At 44.2% G+C, this 21,787-nt stretch overlaps 1 protein-coding gene across 2 annotated transcripts in view; it reads right to left on the reverse strand.

The window, feature by feature from the left end:
• The window catches only part of CDH13 (cadherin 13), a 423,340-nt gene that overhangs the window by 81,619 nt on the left and 319,934 nt on the right, over window positions 1–21,787 (reverse strand). For both annotated transcript variants that reach the window (XM_075576708.1, XM_075576709.1), the window contains one exon: window positions 20,092–20,235. In XM_075576708.1, the coding sequence (XP_075432823.1) occupies window positions 20,092–20,235 (144 nt within the window). The remainder of the gene's footprint in view (window positions 1–20,091; window positions 20,236–21,787) is intronic.

Below are 21,787 nucleotides of genomic sequence, written 5' to 3' on the forward strand. Positions count from 1 at the left end.
GGAGGGTTTCACTGGTCTTAAGCAATCCTGACAAAAAGTATATTATTTGTACTTGACACACAGAGGACACAATGACAGAGAGCTGCCGTTAGGGTTTAGAATAACTAATTATAAAAAAGACTTTCACTTAATTGATTTTATTCATTTTATGCTACCGCAAACCCCCAAGTGTTCAGTCATTTTACAAGAACAAAATGTTGAGTTCAGAAGTTTACTTAAACTGCTGTGGATTCAGCACCTTAAAGAGTTTAGCAAATTGTGAATACATTGAATATTACAGCTTCATTCAACGAGATTCAAGTTGTGTTTATTGTATCCCTGTTTCCATCCGAGTATGAAATGGTTAAGTCTTGTCTATTAAATCTGACAGCTAGAATACATATTATTAATTATTATGCAAAGCATTGAATTATGATGGGTTTAGAAGCACAGCTTGTGGTAATATGCATACAGTATAATAGTCTGAATAAGTAATGACATTACAGCTGCTCATCCACATAACTGCATGTTAATATCTTCCATCCCCGCGACTCCTACAAGGGTCTCCACCTGATGGAAAAGTCGGCAATGGTCTAATCACTTCATAACATAGATTGAAAGCTCTCTGGGACAATAATTACTTTCACCAGTTCTATTATTTACATGTCTGGTGTTTTTTTCCACAGGCAGATCCACAGAGCATTAGACCTCAACATGGATTTTCAAAAGGTCAATAACATACCATGAATTCATGTTTCAACACCCCAAGCCCCCCCCCCCCGGAAACAGCATTGCATTAACTAGAACAGGCGTTGGTGATAATTGTATGCAAAACAAGCATACCCCCTAACAGCGCATATCCAATTATGGCGGTTGCGGTTAACGTGGGGACTTATCGTTACATTAATTAGGTCTTACATAAACTTTGCGTTACTCACATCCAGACCCCGAAATATGGCTATTGCAGGATCCAGATGGGTGCAACACTACAATTAGGTATGATTTAACTGACACAGTGTGATTTCTGGCTTTATTTCCCTCTCCGTTAAAAGCCTATGCTAAAGAGAATTACCAAGACTGTTGATTTTGCATATAATTAGCTTTGTGGATATGTGATACAGTAACCTCAGGGAAAATCACATCCGTTACGCTTCTGGCCTTGTGTTGGTTGTCATTGCGTGTGATTTAATCCCGGCTAATTTTGTAAAGCGCTTTGGACATAGTTGTTGCTATGTAAACAAACATAATTACATATAAATCAGCCCTAACCACACACAAAGCCAAAAAATCTAGAAGACCCCCAACAGAACCAAAATCACAATCAAACCCCTTTCCAAACGCACTTAAAACCAACCTCCAGATCAGTGGCTACCAAGCATTTTTAGTTTTGGAATCCACCATAACAGAACTTTCTATATAATCATCCATATGTGTGGAAGCATCCATATATATACTTTCCTACTACCTGGATCTATCCCCGTTACTTTTGTTATTTATTGCAAATCTATAAATATCTTTTAGCATGAATTTTGTGCTTCTTTTCTATTTGCTTCTCAATCACTGAGAAGCCCTATGAGTGTGGAGTAGCACAAAGTACATGTTGAACCACATGTGCCACCAATGCTACTTTGTTCCACAAGTTAGCAACCCGAGCTCTGGCCTTTCAGGCAGTTGTAGTGCTCATGTTTACACATTTACAAACATTTGACCATGTCCTCCTGGCATAACCCTTGCAAAACAAATAATGATTTGATGCATTTGGATATCATTTCAAGTTGCAGCACTATATCCCCAGCCACCTTGAGGTAAGATGATGCCTAGTACACCATACAGCTCAACCCCCTTATAATGCTGTGCTTGGGGTCCAAAGAATAACATCGCGTTATAAACGGATCACGTTAGAAATAATGTACAATTGTATGTATTGCGCAATAAAGTATTTAAGATACCAATAATCGTGTTGTAAAATATTCATAAATACAAAAATTGGGAGCCACGCTAGCAACGCGTTATAAGCGGATCCGCGTTATAACGGATCGCGTTATAACGGTGTTGAGCTGTATTATTTTAGGCAACCTGAGACTACTATAATAATAATTGTTATTGCAACAGAAGGTGTTACACAAGGGTATTCATCGCCAACATACCTGGCTGTTTAGGACTGTGCTGAAATATTTCATCGCAGAAGACAAATATTTTCAAGAATTATGATGATTGGCTTTGACTCGTTACAATTCCATGGGATGTGATTACCAGTCAAGAGCAACCATTTGTGATTTACCTTGCATGAATTAGCATATCAATTCAGTGAAAATATATGTTAGGATTCTGCTTTCATGTGATGTGCAATGAAGGAAGGGTACAGTATGAGCAAAGTCAGATAAGGCAGAGAATACATTTCCACTGTATCAATATGACGACCACCTGTTGCTTTAGTGAAAGACCTATTCTTATCTCCGACTCCATTTATCTGTTCATTGTACCAAGAAACAAAACCAGTGACAGAGAGAACAGCCTTGTTAAAAAAAAAAATTCTGGAAAAGGAACAAGATTCTTTCTATAATTAGATCTCTTGGGTCAAATTACAGAAGGTAAGTTGAATTTAAATAATGAAACTTGCACTAACGTGGAGTGATAGTAACCCCTTTAGCACATACAGTAGTAAGGGGTTAACACATCTCCATTTGTGACTTCCACTCGAATACTCTAAGATTCTGGGGTTTAAAGCAATACGGTATATATCACTGGCAAATCGTACAAACACGGACACACCGGTGGGGGGAACACTTTCCCTCACTTTTGTATCCCGATCATAATATCAAGAACATGAAAGTGACAATCATCAAGGGGAATTTCAGAACTCTGAGAGAAAGAAACACGTGGGAATATAAACTCATGCAAACTTTCGATACAATGAATAAAGGACTCAATAGGGGAAAGGATGTAAGCCTCATTATGAAGTACAGTATACCTTTGTAATTAGGCACCCCAGTATACAGACTGCCTGCTCTCTACACCTCACACTTTCACTCTAATTACTAACAACATTTCCTTTTTTACATGGCTGTGTTACACTAACCATCTGCCCTGACACCTCACACCCCTGCCTGGTCGCATCACACCCCTGCCCAGGCACCTCACACCCCTGCCTCATCACATTACACCCCTGCCTCATCACATTACACCCCTGCCCAGACACCTTACATCCCTGCCCAGACACTTCACACCCCTGCCCAGACACCTTACATCCCTGCCCAGACACCTCACACCCCTGCCCAGACACTTCACACCCCTGCCCAGACACCCCACACCCCTACCTCGTCACATTACACCCCTGCCCAGACACCTTACACCCTTGCATGGTCGCATCACACCCCTGCCCAGGCACCTCACACCCCTGCCTCATCACATTACACCCCTGCCCAGACACCTTACATCCCTGCCCAGACACCTCACACCCCTGCCCAGACACTTCACACCCCTGCCCAGACACCTCACACCCCTACCTCGTCACATTACACCCCTGCCCAGACACCTTACACCCTTGCATGGTCGCATCACACCCCTGCCCAGGCACCTTACACACCTGCCTCGTCACATCACACCCCTGCCCAGACACCTCACACCCCTGCCCAGACACCACACATCCCTGCCCAGACACCTCACACCCCTGCCCAGACACCTCACACCCTTGCCCAGACACCACACATCCCTGCCCAGACACCTCACACCCCTGCCCAGACACCTCACACCCTTGCCCAGACACCTCACACCCCTGCCCAGACACCTCACACCCTTGCCCAGACACCTCACACCCCTGCCCAGACACCACACATCCCTGCCCAGACACCTCACACCCCTGCCCAGACACCTCACACCCCTGCCCAGACACCTCACACCCCTGCCCAGACACCTCACACCCCTGTCCAGACACCTCACACCCCTGCCCAGACACCTACCCTGCCTGCTCCTTAACTTCTTCTATTCCAGAGTGGTCAGCATTACTGGCCCGTGACCGTGAATACGTTTATGACCTCTCTCCGTCAGACATTGAATAGGACCCAGAATAGGAAAGGATGTATGTATGCATGTGTGCATATATATATATATGTAGCAGCAAAAGGATCCGTGCCGCAGGTCCCATCAAGCACCGAGTGGGAGCCGGAGCAAATAGTGGAGTAGTGTCTGCAGCCGGGGGAGCCGAAATTGGAGGCGACACGGCATGCAGGTTCTACATCCGCTTGCGGGGAGAGTTCGGCACTCAATCACAGTAGATGCCACGAGGATCGGTCTGCAGTGCTGGTGTTTGAGATTCATCTCATAACTGCTCGTGTTCAGGCTGCGTTTGTGAGTGCGCATTTTTTAATGTGTCCAGTCCCATACAATTGTTTTAACTTGATTACACTAGGAGTGGCCTGTTTTGTTTTTGTCTGTAGATATCTATGAGGGATTGGTGATTCCTGTGTCCTGTGTCCAGAGGACTGTGTATTGGGACTGTTTTTTTTTTTACTATTTTTCTACATTTTTTTTTATATATTTTCATTTTATTGTTTTAGGATATTTTGTTGGTATTTTTGCATTGTTATATTGTGTGAATTGTAGTATTTTAGTATATCACTTGCTCCATTGTAGACTATTTATTTAGTAATATTGATAGTCATTTTAACATTTAATTGTTGTAGTCTTTAACATTCACAGTAAGTAGGAGGAACGTACAGAGACAGTAGGAGGGCGTTCTGGTAAGTGTGTCTGCAAGGGCCCAAGGTCGGTGTATGAGGTGTATAGTATCAGCCACAGATCTAACTAAATGCTTTGTTAAGAAGGTGTGTTTTATGATGGGTCTTAAAGGTGGCTAGAGAGGGTGCTAGTCGGGTGTTGAGGGGAAGGGCCTTCCAGAGGTGTGGGGCAGTGAGTGAGAGGTTTAAGGAGGGAGAGGGCTTTAGATACAAAGGGGGTAGAGAGAAGACATCAATGAGCAGAACGCAAGAGCCGGGATGGTGCATAGCGAGAAATTAGGGCTGAGATGTAAGGAGGAGCAGAAGAGTGTAAAGCTTTAAAAGTGAGGAGGAGAATTGTGTGTGTAATATGGGATTTGATAGGAAGCCAGGGGAGGGATTTCAGCAGGGGAAACGCTGAGACAGATTTAGGAGAGAGTAAAGTGATTCTCGCAGCAGCGTTTAGGATGGATTGTAGTAGCGTTTAGGATAGATTATAGTGGAGACAGGTGAGAGGCAGGAAGGCTGGACAGCAGGAGGTTACAATAGTGGAGACGGGAGAGAATGAGGGTCTGTGTCAGAGTTTTAGCAGTAGAGCAACAGAGGAAAGTGTGGATATATGCAAGTTTTTGAGTTTGAGACGGTGGAGTCGGATAACATTACAGGGCGTCTGTATTATGACAGAAGGTGCTACAAGCTTTAGCAAGAACATAATTGTTACTGCAAAAGGAGAGGAAGAAGTGTGTTGAAAGAAACATCATAGAAAATAAATACTTTAGGGAGAGGGGAGAGGAAAAGGAGTAAATGGCGTTGAAAGAAGGATAAGCCACTGCACATTACACATACTTATTTTAAGACAGTTAAAATATATCCAAGAAAAGCTTTGTTTAAAGAACGGACAGATACAACTTTTCTTTTTATAGCTTAAAACCTTACTTTCTGCGAGTTTAAGGTACAGGCAGATAAAGTATCTCGCCCGAGGTCAAACAGAACTGACAGAGTTTGAACAATCTTTTCCTATTTCAAAGACAGCTACCCGTAAGCCATTCCCACTTCTGTATACATTAATGATGTTCCATGAAGTAAGGGACTATGCCTACACTACCGTGGGTGTGATTAATGATAAGATACTGTACAAATATTACCTGGGTATAATGCAATAGTTTATTTATCCCTTCAATGTCAGCCAGCAGCCTACAACGCAGAGAAATACCGTACCAACATCTGCAGCAAACAGCTTCATAAACTAACATGATGAGCTTATACTGTATTATAACAAATGAACAGAACTAGATATAGTGCTTTACTTAAAAACACAAACTCTCAAGAAAACACAATGATTTTTGTGCATTAAGTGGGATGATTTTTCTACTTTTTAGTGAAATATTCCAGAGAACTGTTGGGGAAGCGGTTAAATAAGAAGTATTGAAAGTGGCTAACCGTGGCTCTACAGCAAACCAATTACTGATTTGGAGGAATATTTTTGAGAAAATGTGTGGGAAGCATAGGAAGTAATAACTCAGGAAAATGAATTATTTTACATGCTTAATCCTTGAGGCAATGTTCTTTGAGTTTATGGTCCGCAGCAGTGTTCACTTTTCCTCTGACACAAATTAAAAGACGGGGGGGGGGGGGGGGGGGACACAAAGGGCTGAGAACAGCACTACCACCAAATTGATAATAAAACCACACCCTAAGGCAACAGCGCCTGCGAGGCTGGCAGCGCCTGCAGCCAAATTCCCCGGTCTGCAGAGAGCTGCAGGGGGAAAGACAGACAGGAGGGGGCGTGACGGGGGCGCTGCCGTGACGTCCCCAGGCAGGTTCACCCTCATTGGCTGAACTGCCGGGAGGCGTGGCCTTGCGCTCTGTTGCTAGTTCCCCTCACAATTTTCTTGCAGGCTGGAGAAACACACTGCACAGAGCGACGGCCCCTCCCCGCGGCGGGCCCGGCCCCATTGAGGGGCGGCTCTTGTCCTGCAGCGTCCACCACAGCGGGCGCTGCAGTAGCCAGCGGGGACCTGGCCTAACTTATAAAATGCAAGTGGTGCTCCCTGGAGAAAATAGCCAGTTATAACAAAAAAGGTGAGAAAAATAGGAGCAAAACCCATAAGACAAGATTGACAGACTCAGGATATCTTTTACCCACCCCGAGTGCCCCGTTATGGCGTTTCTGTGAATTTTGACTTATGGGATTTGTCCCTTTTTCTCTCTCTTTTTTGTTATAACAAATTAAAAGACGTCTATTTCTGGGATCAGAAGCTAATTCTATTTCCCATTTTCTTCTGCCCCTTTTGCGTGCCCAAGAGGTTCAGTTCACTGAGTGGCAATAACGAGACATTGCACAGCCCAGGTTTTATTTACAGAGCCTAGCAATGTCATACATGGAAAATCCATTCACTCCATTGACAAAAGATATAATTTCTGCCTGTGTATACGAGAGAAGGATCCCTGGCAAAAAGACACATCAGGCTATCTATATGAACATCAGTGCAGGATAAAGACACAGACATCGATGACTACACTTAAATGGTGCAAGTTGGGATCTGAACAATATAGTATCAATGGAAAGATTAAGTGCACTTGTGCCATGTTCCCACCAGCAATGTCTAACAACTACATTAATAGACTTTCCTCTTTATAAGTATCCAACCCTTAGCCTCTTGTATGCATCAAGTATAGCAGGTCATATGTCTCAAACTGAAAAGGGTTAATTTCACAATGATTCAATAGTTCACATGACTCAGATATGTAGCCATCACAAAACAGCAGGGCGTGTTATACTGTTAGGCCCCTGTATTTCCCCCTGTTCAGCCAATGCAGCTAAAAGGATGCCAATAGAAGATATCCACGAGAACGTTTGCCTGTCTTCCACAGCTCCCCAAAGGCAACCCAAATAGGGATTCTGGGTAATAACATATAATGCCTGGGCTCTTTATCTACAGATAGAGAATAGCACCACTGAGATCCAGGATCTAGTGTTTGCCACATTTTTGGAGTGCGGAGCCTCAAAGAAATGATTGTATTGCTTTTTTTCACCGTAGCCAGGATGGAATGGCATCCAGCATCCTCTTAACTTCACTTCTCTTTTGATTTACTTGATCTATTTTTTGTTCAGGGCTCTCACCCCACATTGTTACTAATAACATGCAATGCCCACATGCCCACATACCCAATGCCCTTATCCTATATTTGCCGAGGTGGCTAATGCATTTTGAACAGTTTTTCGTATCTCTACAAATGTTTTTTTTTACTAGGCTATCACAGATTCCACATTTACTTAACTGCATAAATATATTCACAATATAACACCTTACATGCATCTCTGCCTTTACTCTTGGTTTGTTTTAATTTTGGGGTTCAGGTGCTTTACACATATTTTTTACAATCATAGATCTCCAAAACCATAATACTGCTAGAGGGTATTTCAATAAAATGTGGACAAGGTGAAATCACACAAAAAAAACAACCCATGCAAATAAATATTTTATATTGTCAACTAATTAAGAGGGGGGGGGGGGCTGCACTTGTAATCTAACACTAATCTAACGTCTGCATTCTTGATGTGAAAATGAAATTTAAGAAACAAGACACCTGCATAAAACAATCACCGACGTTCTCATTCCCGTGTGATGTGTGCAGAAGTAGTTAATATCATTTGTAGATATGGTATGTAATTTCTATCACATTAAACTGGAACAGTGGTCTTCTGATCCTAGGGCTTTGCAATCAGATTTTAATGACATAATGATTATTACAGATGTAGGCTCTGTGATCCCTACAGTGTTTCTAAAGGGCCAACAAGGCTCTAGTTTAGCACTGGCAATTAGCCTTTTGACTAGCTGGAATTATTTTAAGGGTCAATTAAGAGAAAGAGCCAGTCCGTGTTGTGAGGGGAACACCAGGGTTACCCACCAAGAACATTTATACAACCCTGTATTTTTATCACTAAATTAATAGGAATTTGGAAAAGCACCAATGCTCATATTTACTAAGTGATGCTATGCCATAAAGACCCCTTTTGGTGCTGGAAGACCGCTTGCCGCCCATTCACCTGAATGGGCCATAAGTCTTCCGGTGGACAGAGGTATCTTATGGAATCTCACCACTTTGTAAATACAAAGGATAAAAAGAGTGGCATGGGGATTATTCTCAACGCTTTGGCTTTTTTTTTTTATAGCTGGAAGATATCCTGGTGTTTTTAATAAAAATTATTCTTTGGTAAATATGGTGGTTTGTCTTCCACTATGAAAAAGTGGACAAAGAGAGGTTTCCTGGTTGCCTGGATTCAGGCGTTATTAACGACCAATCAAGTTTATTGTGCTTATATATGTAATATTTTTGAAAATATCTACTCCTGTTCATCATTTAATAGCAAGATGTGCAGGCTCGCAATTTTCAAATGATAGGGTCCTAGTTTAAAAAAGATGAACATTCCTTTTGACCAAATAATATTCAGTGGATTCCTACTTCAAGGTTTACGTCAAAGAGGAAACAAAGGCCGGAATTTATCCAGCCGCGTCCCAGATCGCACCCGATCTGGTGGTAAATGCCATGGATTTGGAAAGCACTTCCCGCCGCATCGGGGTGCGATACCCTGCACGGCGGCCTGATGAATGCTGGTCAAAGGCTCCGGCTTCCTATAGCACATTCAAAGGAATATGACCCAAAATGTATATATAAATATACTAAATGTCCTGTGGTAGTCCAATCAAATTGCCTATTTCTAGAAAATAAAGTAAAGAAAATAAATTCTGCAGTAAGACATTTACTACTGTAAGTGTCATTCTGGAATAAGTCCTCATTGGTTTGAGATTGTTTGCTGCATAATCTCCTGCAAGAACATCCCCACCTTTATATTATTCTTTCCTTGAGCAGTAACTGGGTTTGTGAGAAAGGGAAGTTCGGAGGCTATGACTTGGCCGTCACATCATAGCAACACAAAGGGGCAATTTACAAGCTGAATTGTATTATTGGAATCCCACTTTAATTCATATTTCAGACAGAGCGGTAGATTCCCTGGAGGGAATACTATACGGTTTGATGTACAGTAGACTTGCTTTTCATTCTTTGACATTGCCAGGACTTCTGTTCAGAGCTTCTACAGATGTAGCTTTCGTATCACATCACACGTTTCTTCCTCTGTAAACTACAAGTAAGACTTTTCAAGATCTATATCCCATTTTTTTTTTACCTATCCTACTGATCTCTGTTCTGACCCAGTAAGTTTTACATGCCATCTTCGGCTGACTGTAAATTGCAAACCAATGATATTACAAAGCTTTTGCTTTCACTGGACTCATACTGTATTCACTATACAGAAACTCATTGTCAGATCTTGCAAAGGAAGCTAACATATGGAAGTATTGTGCTTACTTAAAAGTCTGCCCTACTCTGTGTAAAATCGCATTACAATTTGTGATGAAATTCTGTCACCAAGAAATGTCAGACATGTTTTAATTCCTTGTCTATAAAATGATCCCTTGCAGTTTTTTCCCATTATGGCCACCCATCCCTACTTACTTCTAAGCCCTACCGACCCTTACACATACGTGTCAGAGAGACTGACCATCCCTACTTACTGCAACGCTCTACTGACCATTACACCCACGTGTCAGACAGACGGACTGGCCATCCCTACTTACTGCAATGCTTTACTGACCCTTAGGCTTGGTCCCCACTGGCTGCTGCAGCACTCGCTATGGCGGGCGCTGTGGGAACAAGAGCCGCCCCTCAATTGCGCCGGGCCCGCTGCAAGGGGCGGCTGCCGCGCTGTGTGGTGAGTTTTTGAGGCAGACCCGAAAATTGACATTGGAACTAGCGACGGAGTGCTAGGCCACAGCCCCCGGCAGTTCAGCCAATGAGGGCGAACCTGCGGGGTGATGTCATGGCTGCGCCTCCGTCACTCCCCCATCATGCCCCGCCTGTCTTTCTCCCTGCAGCTCACTACAGACCGGTGAACTCGGCTGCAAGCACCGCCTGCCTCGCAGGCGCGCGTGCAGCGCAGGCAGTGGGGCCGTAGACTTACACCTACATGTCAGACAGACAGACTGACCATCCCTACTTACTGCTAAGCTATACTGGCCATTACACCCACGTGTCAGACAGACAGGCTCATGTGACTGGATCTGTCAATCTCGTTCTTACAATAGATGGAAGGGAAGTTTTCAATTTCAATATGAGGTGTGTTGGTGGCTGACTTTTTCTGAATAGCCTTGAAGAGATGGGATTTAAATTGTCGAGGATATTAGTCTGAAGTGAATGAAGTGGAAAGCGTATGGTTCTCATTTATATTCCCAGAGTGATAAATGTGAAAGTGTATTCTTTTTCTGAGGCAAAGAAAATGGGAAACCAACACAGATTCCTGACACATGAGAAATATGTTCTGAATTTAGGTGATCGTTTGACACACATAAATTGTACATGTGTTCATTCATTCTAATAAAGCGAGGGAATGACATTCTGCACAGCCGTCGGAGGGCTCCCCTAATAGTGTCATTAACATTTGTAATGCTGCTTACTTAGAATGAATTTAACAAAAATAAAATCATGATGTAAAAGGCAAAACTGTAGAAATATCTGGGTTTGATGCTTAAAGATATAATTAAAATTCAACAGTGTCCTTACAATAATTTGTAGAGGTTCCTGGCATGATTTGCCATCTTTAGCTTGTTTATAAATCTGCTGATTGCTTTCCGTTTCCAGTGCTGTCTATCAGCTCGTTTTAGCTTATTAAACAACTCACTGAGGTTAGGTTAATTTGGTTTGAAATTTACCATTTTGTACAGTTTAGAGCATTTGATAACTCTGAAATATCCCCAGCAAACCTACTATCCAAAGGCAGTCTGAACTGGCATCATCAAATACAACTCCAATAATGAAAAATATAATATGTGAGGAAAGAAAAGAAACATCACAATACCCCAGGTCAAAAATTATCATTTACGATCCATTTTGATTGAAGCTAAATGACTTTGAAGCTGTTAGTTAAATTGAGTGTGGAAAGGTGCTACTCAACATCACCATGGGAAGTGTCCTGGGAATCTTTCATTCTATTTTTCCTAAGGAGAAATGGCTCCGGGGAAGTGGAAATATATAGAGATAGTATGAATATATAGTGCATGTTCGTTTTTAGAGCGACTACAATCCCCTTCTCTGCTCTCAGAACATGAAATGCGACCTTAATCGCATTTCTCCTGGAAGCAAAATATTTGAGCAGATTTTTGCAGACAGCTCGTGTATCAGTGTGTGCAATGATAAAGCAGCTTCTGACGGTAATAATGTTACAAGGCGGAGATGTAAAAATGGCACGCGGGAGCGGAACAAAAAAAAAGCCGAGACTAGTTTGTTTACGTGTGGCTATCATTTTTCATTAGTTTATGAAACATTGATAAGGTCAGAAACACATATTCAAGATATATAGCCCTGTGTTGTCTGAATACATATTTATTTATGGGGGAGGGGGGGGGCAACGTGTTGCCTTTTTTATGTATGTTTTATGCTACCTTAAATAAAGTGGAAATAGGATGGTCAGCAGATTCTGTTTTAATTCCATCACCAATGTGACCGCACCTGTCCTAATTCCACGTGCCACTTTGTTATTATGGTTTCATTTAATCACGATAACTTACTTAAACTCTTCACTGGTACTGGGGATGTCCAGCACCAAAGTATTAATCCATTAATATATATATTTATATTGAGGATGGCTGCATGTTGTGTAGAAATTATGCACATAGCTAATTTATTAACAATTTTTCTTAAAGGCATATGATTGTAGTTGGCTATAAATCTAACATTAGTTTCATACAGTATCACTTTTTGCTGTTATTTAAACAGCTTTAATGCTTCTGATGCATTCTACCAGCAAAAGACGTACTTTACGTAAGAATAAATAGAAAACCAAACTTGTACTGTATATTTTCAAGCATTCTTACAATAACTTGCATGGAATTAAAATGAGCTACTGTGAATGTATTTCACTTCTTTCGATGCAATGATTTGTCACTTCTGCTTACTTACTGCACTGGAAATTTTTGCGCTAGTTGGAAAGGAATAATTTTCTTCCATCACCTAACACCTGGATGTTGCTGAGAGGCTTAGGATCGCAGAACGCAAGCTATGCAGAAATCTGTACAGAACCCTGCTAAGTTGGAAGGAGAATATTGGTAGGAAACAGGTGGCCTTCGGGGGCTTCACCTGTGGCCCCTAACCTATACTCCCCCAACAACCCCTTTCCAACCAGTTCAGAGGTAGCAGATGTTACTAGTGTGGACTGTAACTTCTCATTGCTCCATCAGGTGCTTAAATAAGCTTAAAGTACGCTACTGAATACTGGCACTCTCCTCTCGTGCGCTGATATGTACAGTACTGCCCGCTCCACTCCTGTGCTGATAAATACTGTACTGCCCGCTCCTCTCCTGCGCTGATAAATACAGTACTGCCCGCTCCTCTCCTGTGCTGATACATACTGTACTGCCCGCTCCTCTCCTGTGCTGATAAATACAGTACTGCCCGCTCCTCTCCTGTGCTGATACATACTGTACTGCCCGCTCCTCTCCTGCGCTGATAAATACAGTACTGCCCGCTCCTCTCCTGTGCTGATACATACTGTACTGCCCGCTCCTCTCCTGTGCTGATAAATACAGTACTGCCCGCTCCTCTCCTGCGCTGATACATACAGTACTGCCCGCTCCTCTCCTGCGCTGATAAATACAGTACTGCCCGCTCCTCTCCTGCGCTGATAAATACAGTACTGCCCGCTCCTCTCCTGTGCTGATAAATACTGTACTGCCCGCTCCTCTCCTGCGCTGATACATACAGTACTGCCCGCTCCTCTCCTGCGCTGATAAATACAGTACTGCCCACTCCTCTCCTGCGCTGATAAATACTGTACTGTCTGCTCCTCTCCTGTGCTGATAAATACTGTACTGCCCGCTCCTCTCCTGCGCTGATATATACAGTACTGCCCGCTCCTCTCCTGTGCTGATAAATACAGTACTGCCCGCTCCTCTCCTGCGCTGATAAATACAGTACTGCCCGCTCCTCTCCTGCGCTGATAAATACAGTACTGCCCGCTCCTCTCCTGTGCTGATAAATACAGTACTGCCCGCTCCTCTCCTGCGCTGATACATACAGTACTGCCCGCTCCTCTCCTGCGCTGATACAGTACTGCCCACTCCTCTCCTGCGCTGATAAATACAGCACTGCCCGCTCCTCTCCTGCGCTGATAAATACAGTACTGCCCGCTCCTCTCCTGCGCTGATACATACAGTACTGCCCACTCCTCTCCTGCGCTGATAAATACAGCACTGCCCGCTCCTCTCCTGCGCTGATAAATACAGTACTGCCCGCTCCTCTCCTGCACTGATAAATACAGTACTGCCCCCCTCCTCTCCTGCGCTGATAAATACAGTACTGCCCGCTCCTCTCCTGTGCTGATAAATACAGTACTGCCCGCTCCTCTCCTGCACTGATACATACAGTACTGCCCGCTCCTCTCCTGCACTGATAAATACAGTACTGCCCCCCTCCTCTCCTGCGCTGATAAATACAGTACTGCCCGCTCCTCTCCTGTGCTGATAAATACTGTACCGCCCGCTCCTCTCCTGCGCTGATAAATACAGTACTGCCCGCTCCTCTCCTGTGCTGATAAATACTGTACTGCCCGCTCCTCTCCTGCGCTGATAAATACTGTACTGCCCGCTCCTCTCCTGCGCTGATAAATACTGTACTGCCCGCTCCTCTCCTGTGCTGATAAATACTGTACTGCCCGCTCCTCTCCTGTGCTGATAAATACTGTACTGCATGCTGCTCTCCTGCGCTAATCACTAGTGCACTGTGAAAGAAGTGGAGCGGGACAATATTTACCACCACCTGTCACTCTCCGTGACCCTCTGTCTCTCTCCGCCCGTCACTTTGCCTCTGTGCAAACCTGCGCACACACTCCCACCCTATCTTTCCGTATTGATGCCGACACGAAATGGCAGCAGGGGAAGGGAGGGGCAGCTTTATAGGAAGTTGGAAATACCGCAAGATCCAGGCAGAGCAGAATGTTCCGTTCAGGCTCAGTACGCAGATCAGACCCGGGTGATACATTTTGCTCGGATTGCTTAAATTGGGAATGGGGGGTTGTATTTTAACAATCCAGACTCGCTCATCTCCTAGTTCAGAACCTGCTTTGGATATAAAGCAAAACCCCAAAAAATCAGACTCCTTTTTGAGAGCAAAGAATTTCCTGCCGAGCGGTCAGGGTCCCGCCCATGGTACAGAAGACGTGGTACCAGACATGCGTGAGATCTGATGACATAATGTTAGTAGATTGCTTATTCTTGGATATATTTGTACATACTGCATCAGAAGCAGAAGAGTTGGGATGTTGTAGTACGGAGAACAACCTCTCTAGAGAACATTGTTATTTTTCACCTTTCTGAGAATAAATGCAGACAAACACTTTACACAGTGGATCACCAGCAGATTACACAAATCAACTGATTGTGATTAATAATATGGAGCCAAACAAGTGGCAGGAGCAGTAATCAATAGCTTAAGAGACGGGACTTTTAGAAGTCTTCCAAAAAGCCCAGATTTCTTTATTTAGGGCTTGAACCATTTAGTCTATAGCTGTCAGGATCGCCTAGACCTCCTGCTTAGCCATAGGTCTTCTTTGTCCACTGGGTGTGCTGCTGTCTTCTGTTTCCTCTGGGTTCCTCTGTCTGCCTGTCTGTCTTCTTGTTGCTCCTGTCTCTGTCCTTTATAGCTTCTGCTTCCTGGTTTGTTCAATTGCCTTTGCTTGAAGTCAGACTCCTAATGCACATGCCTCTGATTCCTGATCTGTTTCTGTACCTGTACCTGTATTATAGAAGTCTGTTCACAGTAAAAGCCCTTGCTGGTAATCTGGCTTGTCCCTGTTTGTTCCTGTTCTCAGTCCCTGCCCCCAGACCTGTCCTTGCTCCCCTGTCCTGTTCCAGTCTCCTCGTTGCCGACCTCTGCTTGTTACCTGACTTCGCTACCTGCCGCCTGCCTCGGATCACCAGCAGATTACACAAATCAACTGATTGTGATTAATAATATGGAGCCAAACAAGTGGCAGGAGCAGTAATCAATAGCTTAAGAGACGGGACTTTTAGAAGTCTTTCAAAAAGCCCAGATTTCTTTATTTAGGGCTTGAACCATTTAGTCCAGGGCTGCACAGCATGCGGCCCGCCTGGCCTCTCTGTGCGGCCCTCGATGAGATTTAAAAAAAAAAAACTTTGAAAAAAAAAAAAAACTTTGAAAAAAAAAAAAAACTTTGAAAAAAAAAATGGCGCCGATTCCCTGCGGTCCCGGCGCGCATGCGCTAGGCCCGCTCCGCCCCCCCCCCCCTTCCCTGCTCCCAACGTGGGGTGGAAGGGCAAGTAACTCTCAGCTCCTCTGCGGGCCCGATTTCCCCCCCCCCCCCTGCTCCCAACGTGGGGCGGAAGGGGAAGCAACATGCAGCTCCTCTGCGGGCCCGCTCCCCCCCCCCTGCGACGGCCCCCCTTCTTCCCCCCCCTGCGACGGCCCCCCTTCTTCCCCCCTCCTCTCCCTCCCCACTCCTCTCCTTCCCTGGTAAACCCTCGCGGCCGCATGCTGTCTGTGCCCTCTAGGAGCACGCACCAGCAAACGCGTGCGCTTCCTGTAACCCCCTTAACCCCCCTTCCCGGCTCCAGCAGGGGAATGCGCTCCACCAGTCCCGCGACCCGGAACTTCAGGGTCTGTTAGTAGAGCGCGGTTCCCCCTGCTTCACCTGCCATCGCCGCCATCCACCACCTCCTCTCCTCCTTTTGCCACCGTCGGCGGCAACAGAGTCTGCTCCCGCCACCAACATCATCTGGTAGGCATGGGGGATGCTGCCTTGGGGGGGGGGATGCTGACTTGGGGGGGGGGATGCTGCCTTGGGGTGGGTGCCTTGGGGTGGGGATGCTGCCTTGGGGTGGGGGATGCTGACTTGGGGTGGGGGGGATGCTGCCTTGGGGTGGGGGGGATGCTGCCTTGGGGTGGGGGGGATGCTGCCTTGGGGTGGTGGGGATGCTGCCTTGGGGTGGGGGATGCTGCCTTGGGGTGGGGGATGCTGCCTTGGGGTGGGGGATGCTGCTGACTTGGGGTGGGGATGCTGCTGACTTGGGGTGGGGGGGATGCTGCCTTGGGGGGGATGCTGCCTTGGGGGGGGGGATGCTGCCTTTGGGGGGGGGATGCTGCCTTGGGGTGGGGATGCTGCTGACTTGGGGTGGGGATGCTGCTGACTTGGGGTGGGGGGGATGCTGCCTTGGGGGGGGGTGCTGCCTTGGGGGGGGGATGCTGACTTGGGGGGGGGGGATGCTGAGTTGGAGGGGGGAATGCTGACTAGGGGGGGATATGCTGGTTGTTGACTTGGGGGTGGGATGCTGACATGGAATGGGCTGGGGGGCTGCCGATATGGGTTGTGGGGCCTGCTGTTATTGTTGTGGTACCTGCCGATATGGGTTGTGGGGCAGGGGGGGGGGGGAGAGTGATGGGAGGTGCAGGGGGGGAGAGTGATGGGAGGTGCAGGGGGGAGAGTGATGGGAGATGCAGGGGGGTGGAGAGTGATGGGAGGTGCAGGATGATGATGAGGTCCTGGAGGAGAGACGATGATGATGATGATGATTTTACCCGTGCGGCCCAATTTTTTTTTCCTTGGAGCAGTTCGGCCCTCCGCACTTTACGAGTTGTGCAGGCCTGATTTAGTCTATAGCTGTCAGGATCGCCTAGACCTCCTGCTTAGCCATAGGTCTTCTTTGTCCACTGGGTGTGCTGCTGTCTTCTGTTTCCTCTGGGTTCCTCTGTCTGCCTGTCTGTCTTCTTGTTGCTCCTGTCTCTGTCCTTTATAGATTCTGCTTCCTGGTTTGTTCAATTGCCTTTGCTTGAAGTCAGACTCCTAATGCACATGCCTCTGATTCCTGATCTGTTTCTGTACCTGTACCTGTATTATAGAAGTCTGTTCACAGTAAAAGCCCTTGCTGGTAATCTGGCTTGTCCCTGTTTGTTCCTGTTCTCAGTCCCTGCCCCCAGACCTGTCCTTGCTCCCCTGTCCTGTTCCAGTCTCCTCGTTGCCGACCTCTGCTTGTTACCTGACTTCGCTACCTGCCGCCTGCCTCGGACTTCTGCTTGTTTCCTGACTTCGCTACCTGCCGCCTGCCTCGGACCTCTGCTTGTACCTGACTTCGCTACCTGCCGCCTGCCTCGGACCCCTGCTTGTGACCCCTACTACGCTGGTGCTGTTCCGGCCACCGAGATCCTACCCGCCACAGGAGTCTCCCGTGACAATAGCCTAGTGATAAGTGTTTGTGGCTGCAATGGCATATTACTTTATGTTGTTCATAACCTTACCGAAAATAATAATAAAGTCCTTCACTCATTTTGTCAGCAAGGAAGAATAGGACAATACGTGGTTTAAAACTGTGCTGCAGTGTAGCAATGTGCATTTTTATTGCCAATTTTATAGACCTGTATGGCTCCTGTCAGTTTCCATCCATGAAAATAGCATACAGTTATCCCAGACTTTATGATGGTGAACACCTATTATTACTTGAATGCTGCACTAGGCAACTTGTTTACTTAAAAGTGTCAAAATGGTAATATCATGCAGTTTTCCCTTCTACAATCCAAATGAAACATGAAGGTCCAGTTTTATTTATTCTGAGTCTCCTTCCCTTGAAGAGTGTTGCTTATTTTGGCATTTGTGGCCTGATAAACGTCAATGGAATTTCACTCTTTCAAATCAGATTTTTCAGATTAAAATGGCATTTTTTTGGTTCGTAATCAACAAACCATGTAACGTGGAGTAAAAAGTCTTCTTTTTAATGGGACTCCATAGCGGATTGTAATTTTAATAAAAAGTGCTTTTCTTCAATAGATTCAGTGTGTATGAAGGGCCTCTACTCACCCACCTGTACCGCTTCATATAATGTGTTACTGCATTAATCATGTCTGACTGTCTGTTGAATTCATTAGTGTGGCACAGTGGGAAATTGTTATAGTCTTTTCAATAAATAATGAAAACACTTGGTAGCGGAAAGCAGGAAACAAAAAGCAATAGCTCATTATATTAAAAACAATAACAAAATAATATTCTAAATAAAACATGATTTATATTACATTGACTGTAAAGTTTTTATTCCTAGTGGGTGGAGAACCAACACCCACAATATAATTTCAATACACATAATAATAATAATAATAATAGCATGTTCTTGTATAGCGCTGCTAGCTTCATGTAGCGCTTTACAGAGACATTTTGCAGGCACAGGTCCCTGCCCTGTGGAGCTTACAATCTATGGTTTTGGTGCCTGAGGCACAGGGAGATAAAGTGACTCGCCCAAGGTCACAAGGAGCCAACACCGGGATTTGAACCAGGTTCCCCTGCTTTAAACTCTCAATGCCAGTTAGTGCCGTTACTCATTGAGGCGCTCCCTCTCCACATGAAGTACAAAGGGCAGAAAGCCAGCAATACCCAATACATGTCTAACCCAAACTAAATAGGTGCATCCAAGTTATTACACACTAACAAGTAATATTCCCAACCTTTGGCAAATGTGTATACTTCATCAGCACAACTAGGGCCAAAATGTAATTGCCAAGATTAAGATACTGATAAATACATTTGATCCCTAATCTGTCGATTGAAACTGTACCCTTCTCCAATAAAGATGTCCTCATAGCATACTAAATAGAGACAAAAGCGTCTCTTTTGATAAATACCTAAAACTCACATTTCACATATAATAATCTAATACATACTAATAACTTTATTTCATATAGCGCTTTTCTCCCAATGAGACTCAAAGCGCATCACAATTATAGTTCAGCGCGCGGTACGCAGCACGTAGAATTGTTACAAACACAGTTCCTGCCCCAAGGAGCTTACACTATGTTTTCTATGCCAGAGGCACAGGGAGGCAAAGTGACTTGCCCAAGGTCACAAGGAGCTGACACCAGGAACTGAACCAGGTTCCCCTGTTTCAAACTCATGTCATTGTTATCGGTCAGTGTCTTTACTCGCTGAGACACTCCTTTACATATAGTTGTGGTTTTTGTTTTTTTACAAAATGTGTGACAAATAAGATCATTTTCTTAAAGGATGGAGAATTGGTTAGATGTAACTTTTGAATCTTACAGTAATAAGGAAAGTCTCATTAATAGGGGTACAGGACAAGATGGGTACTTAACCCCTTCCTTGACAGGCTCCTGCAATGCATTGCTTTGGGTCATAGGATACTTGGGCAGCGAAAGGGTTAACCAGCTGACCGCAAGGTACGCAATCCACCCAGTGACTTTAGGTCACTGTATGGCTGGTGCCACTGGTTTAGAAATTCTCATATTCACATCCACTAGTCAAAGATACCCGACCGTAAACGCTTACCTCCTTCCTGGTGAATTCTGGCGGGTGGTCATTTTTGTCATCAATCACAATGGTAGCTGTGGCTGTGCCAACTAATCCCACATCCTCACTACCGCTCATATCTTTGGCTCCTATTATCAGTTCATACTTGGGGGTTGACAAAGTCTAAGGGGAAAGAAAACAAAATACATCACTGCCTTACATTTTAAAGACAAACAATATATCCAATAAAAAAATAAATATATACACACACACACACACACACACACACACACACACACACACACACACTGTATGCTAGGTGATAATGGTGAAAAGCAGGGTTGCAGACCTGTCTAAGACATGCGAATGTGCTCACAAGCGATATTTTTATTGTGTGTACAGTATATATATATATATATATATATATATATATATATATATATATATATACACACACACACACACACATACACACATGTAGTGCATATATATATATATATATATATATATATATATATATATATATAATATATATATAAGCTAACAAACAGAAAAAAACAGCGCCTCAAAGGGCATATATGCAATGATAAAATATTGTGTACAGTGCCTGCGTATAAAAATGTGATGAATAATAATAAATAAACATATAATCAATTAAATACTTAGTTAACGCAATAATACAGTTACACACTATGGGGCGTGCGCTCTCTTTTCTCTCTCCTCTCTCTCTCTCTCTCTCTATATATATATATATATATATATATATATATATATATATATATATATATATATATATATATATATATATATATATATATACACACAGTGGTTGACAAATCACCAAAAAATCTACTCGCCACACAAAAAAATCTACTCGCCACCTAGTACCAAACGTGTGCTGCTTGGGCCAATATTTACTCGCCCGGGGGTTAAATTCACTCGCCCGGGGCGAGCAAATGTATAGGTTTGTCGAACACTGTATATATATATAGCAAATCAAAATATTACTTTGTGCTCATTTGCATGTCTTAGACAGGTTTGCAGCCCTGCCTTTCACCATTATAACTCAGCATACAGTGCTTGCACTGCAGCAAGGGATTCTGGGAAGTGACATGCAAATGAGCACACAGTGCCACCTTTTGCTTCAAAACTATATAACATGGTCCCCTATAAGCTTATGCTTGCTGCATTTTACATCTTTTGAGCACAGCCTGGGTTAAGATACATAGCCAGTAAACCCACCCACAGTCCAGCATTAGGCATAACACTCTGCTTTAGGGAAAGGAGTCCAGGCCTGAAGAGCAGATAACAGAAGAAAATGAATTTAAAATCCAGTTACTCATTCCCTTTACATTGTTCAACTGTGTGTTTGGACATAAGAAAAGGACATACAGTAACCTAAAAGGGCAAATAAAAAACATGAGCTCAATTTACAGTATTTGTACACAGCCAACTGCAAGTAGAACGTGGAGGTGTGTGTGCGGCAGCGGTTCTGACTCTCATGAAACCGTCACACGGAGAGAGTGGGATGTGCTGCTTTTAGACAATTTGTAAAATAAAAAGCAGTATCTACTTAAAGTGAGAATTACAGAGCTCGTTCTCCTGGCACAATGCGCCTGAGCTTGCATTAGCCTCTTTATTCTGTCTCTCATGAATACGATACCTGTATTTTCAGCTCATATACACGTCTACACAGTGGTCTCTCTGGCAAAATGACTAGAAAACTGTCTGCATC

This window comes from Ascaphus truei, chromosome 19, assembly GCF_040206685.1.
Source record: "Ascaphus truei isolate aAscTru1 chromosome 19, aAscTru1.hap1, whole genome shotgun sequence".
Lineage (NCBI taxonomy): Eukaryota > Metazoa > Chordata > Amphibia > Anura > Ascaphidae > Ascaphus > Ascaphus truei.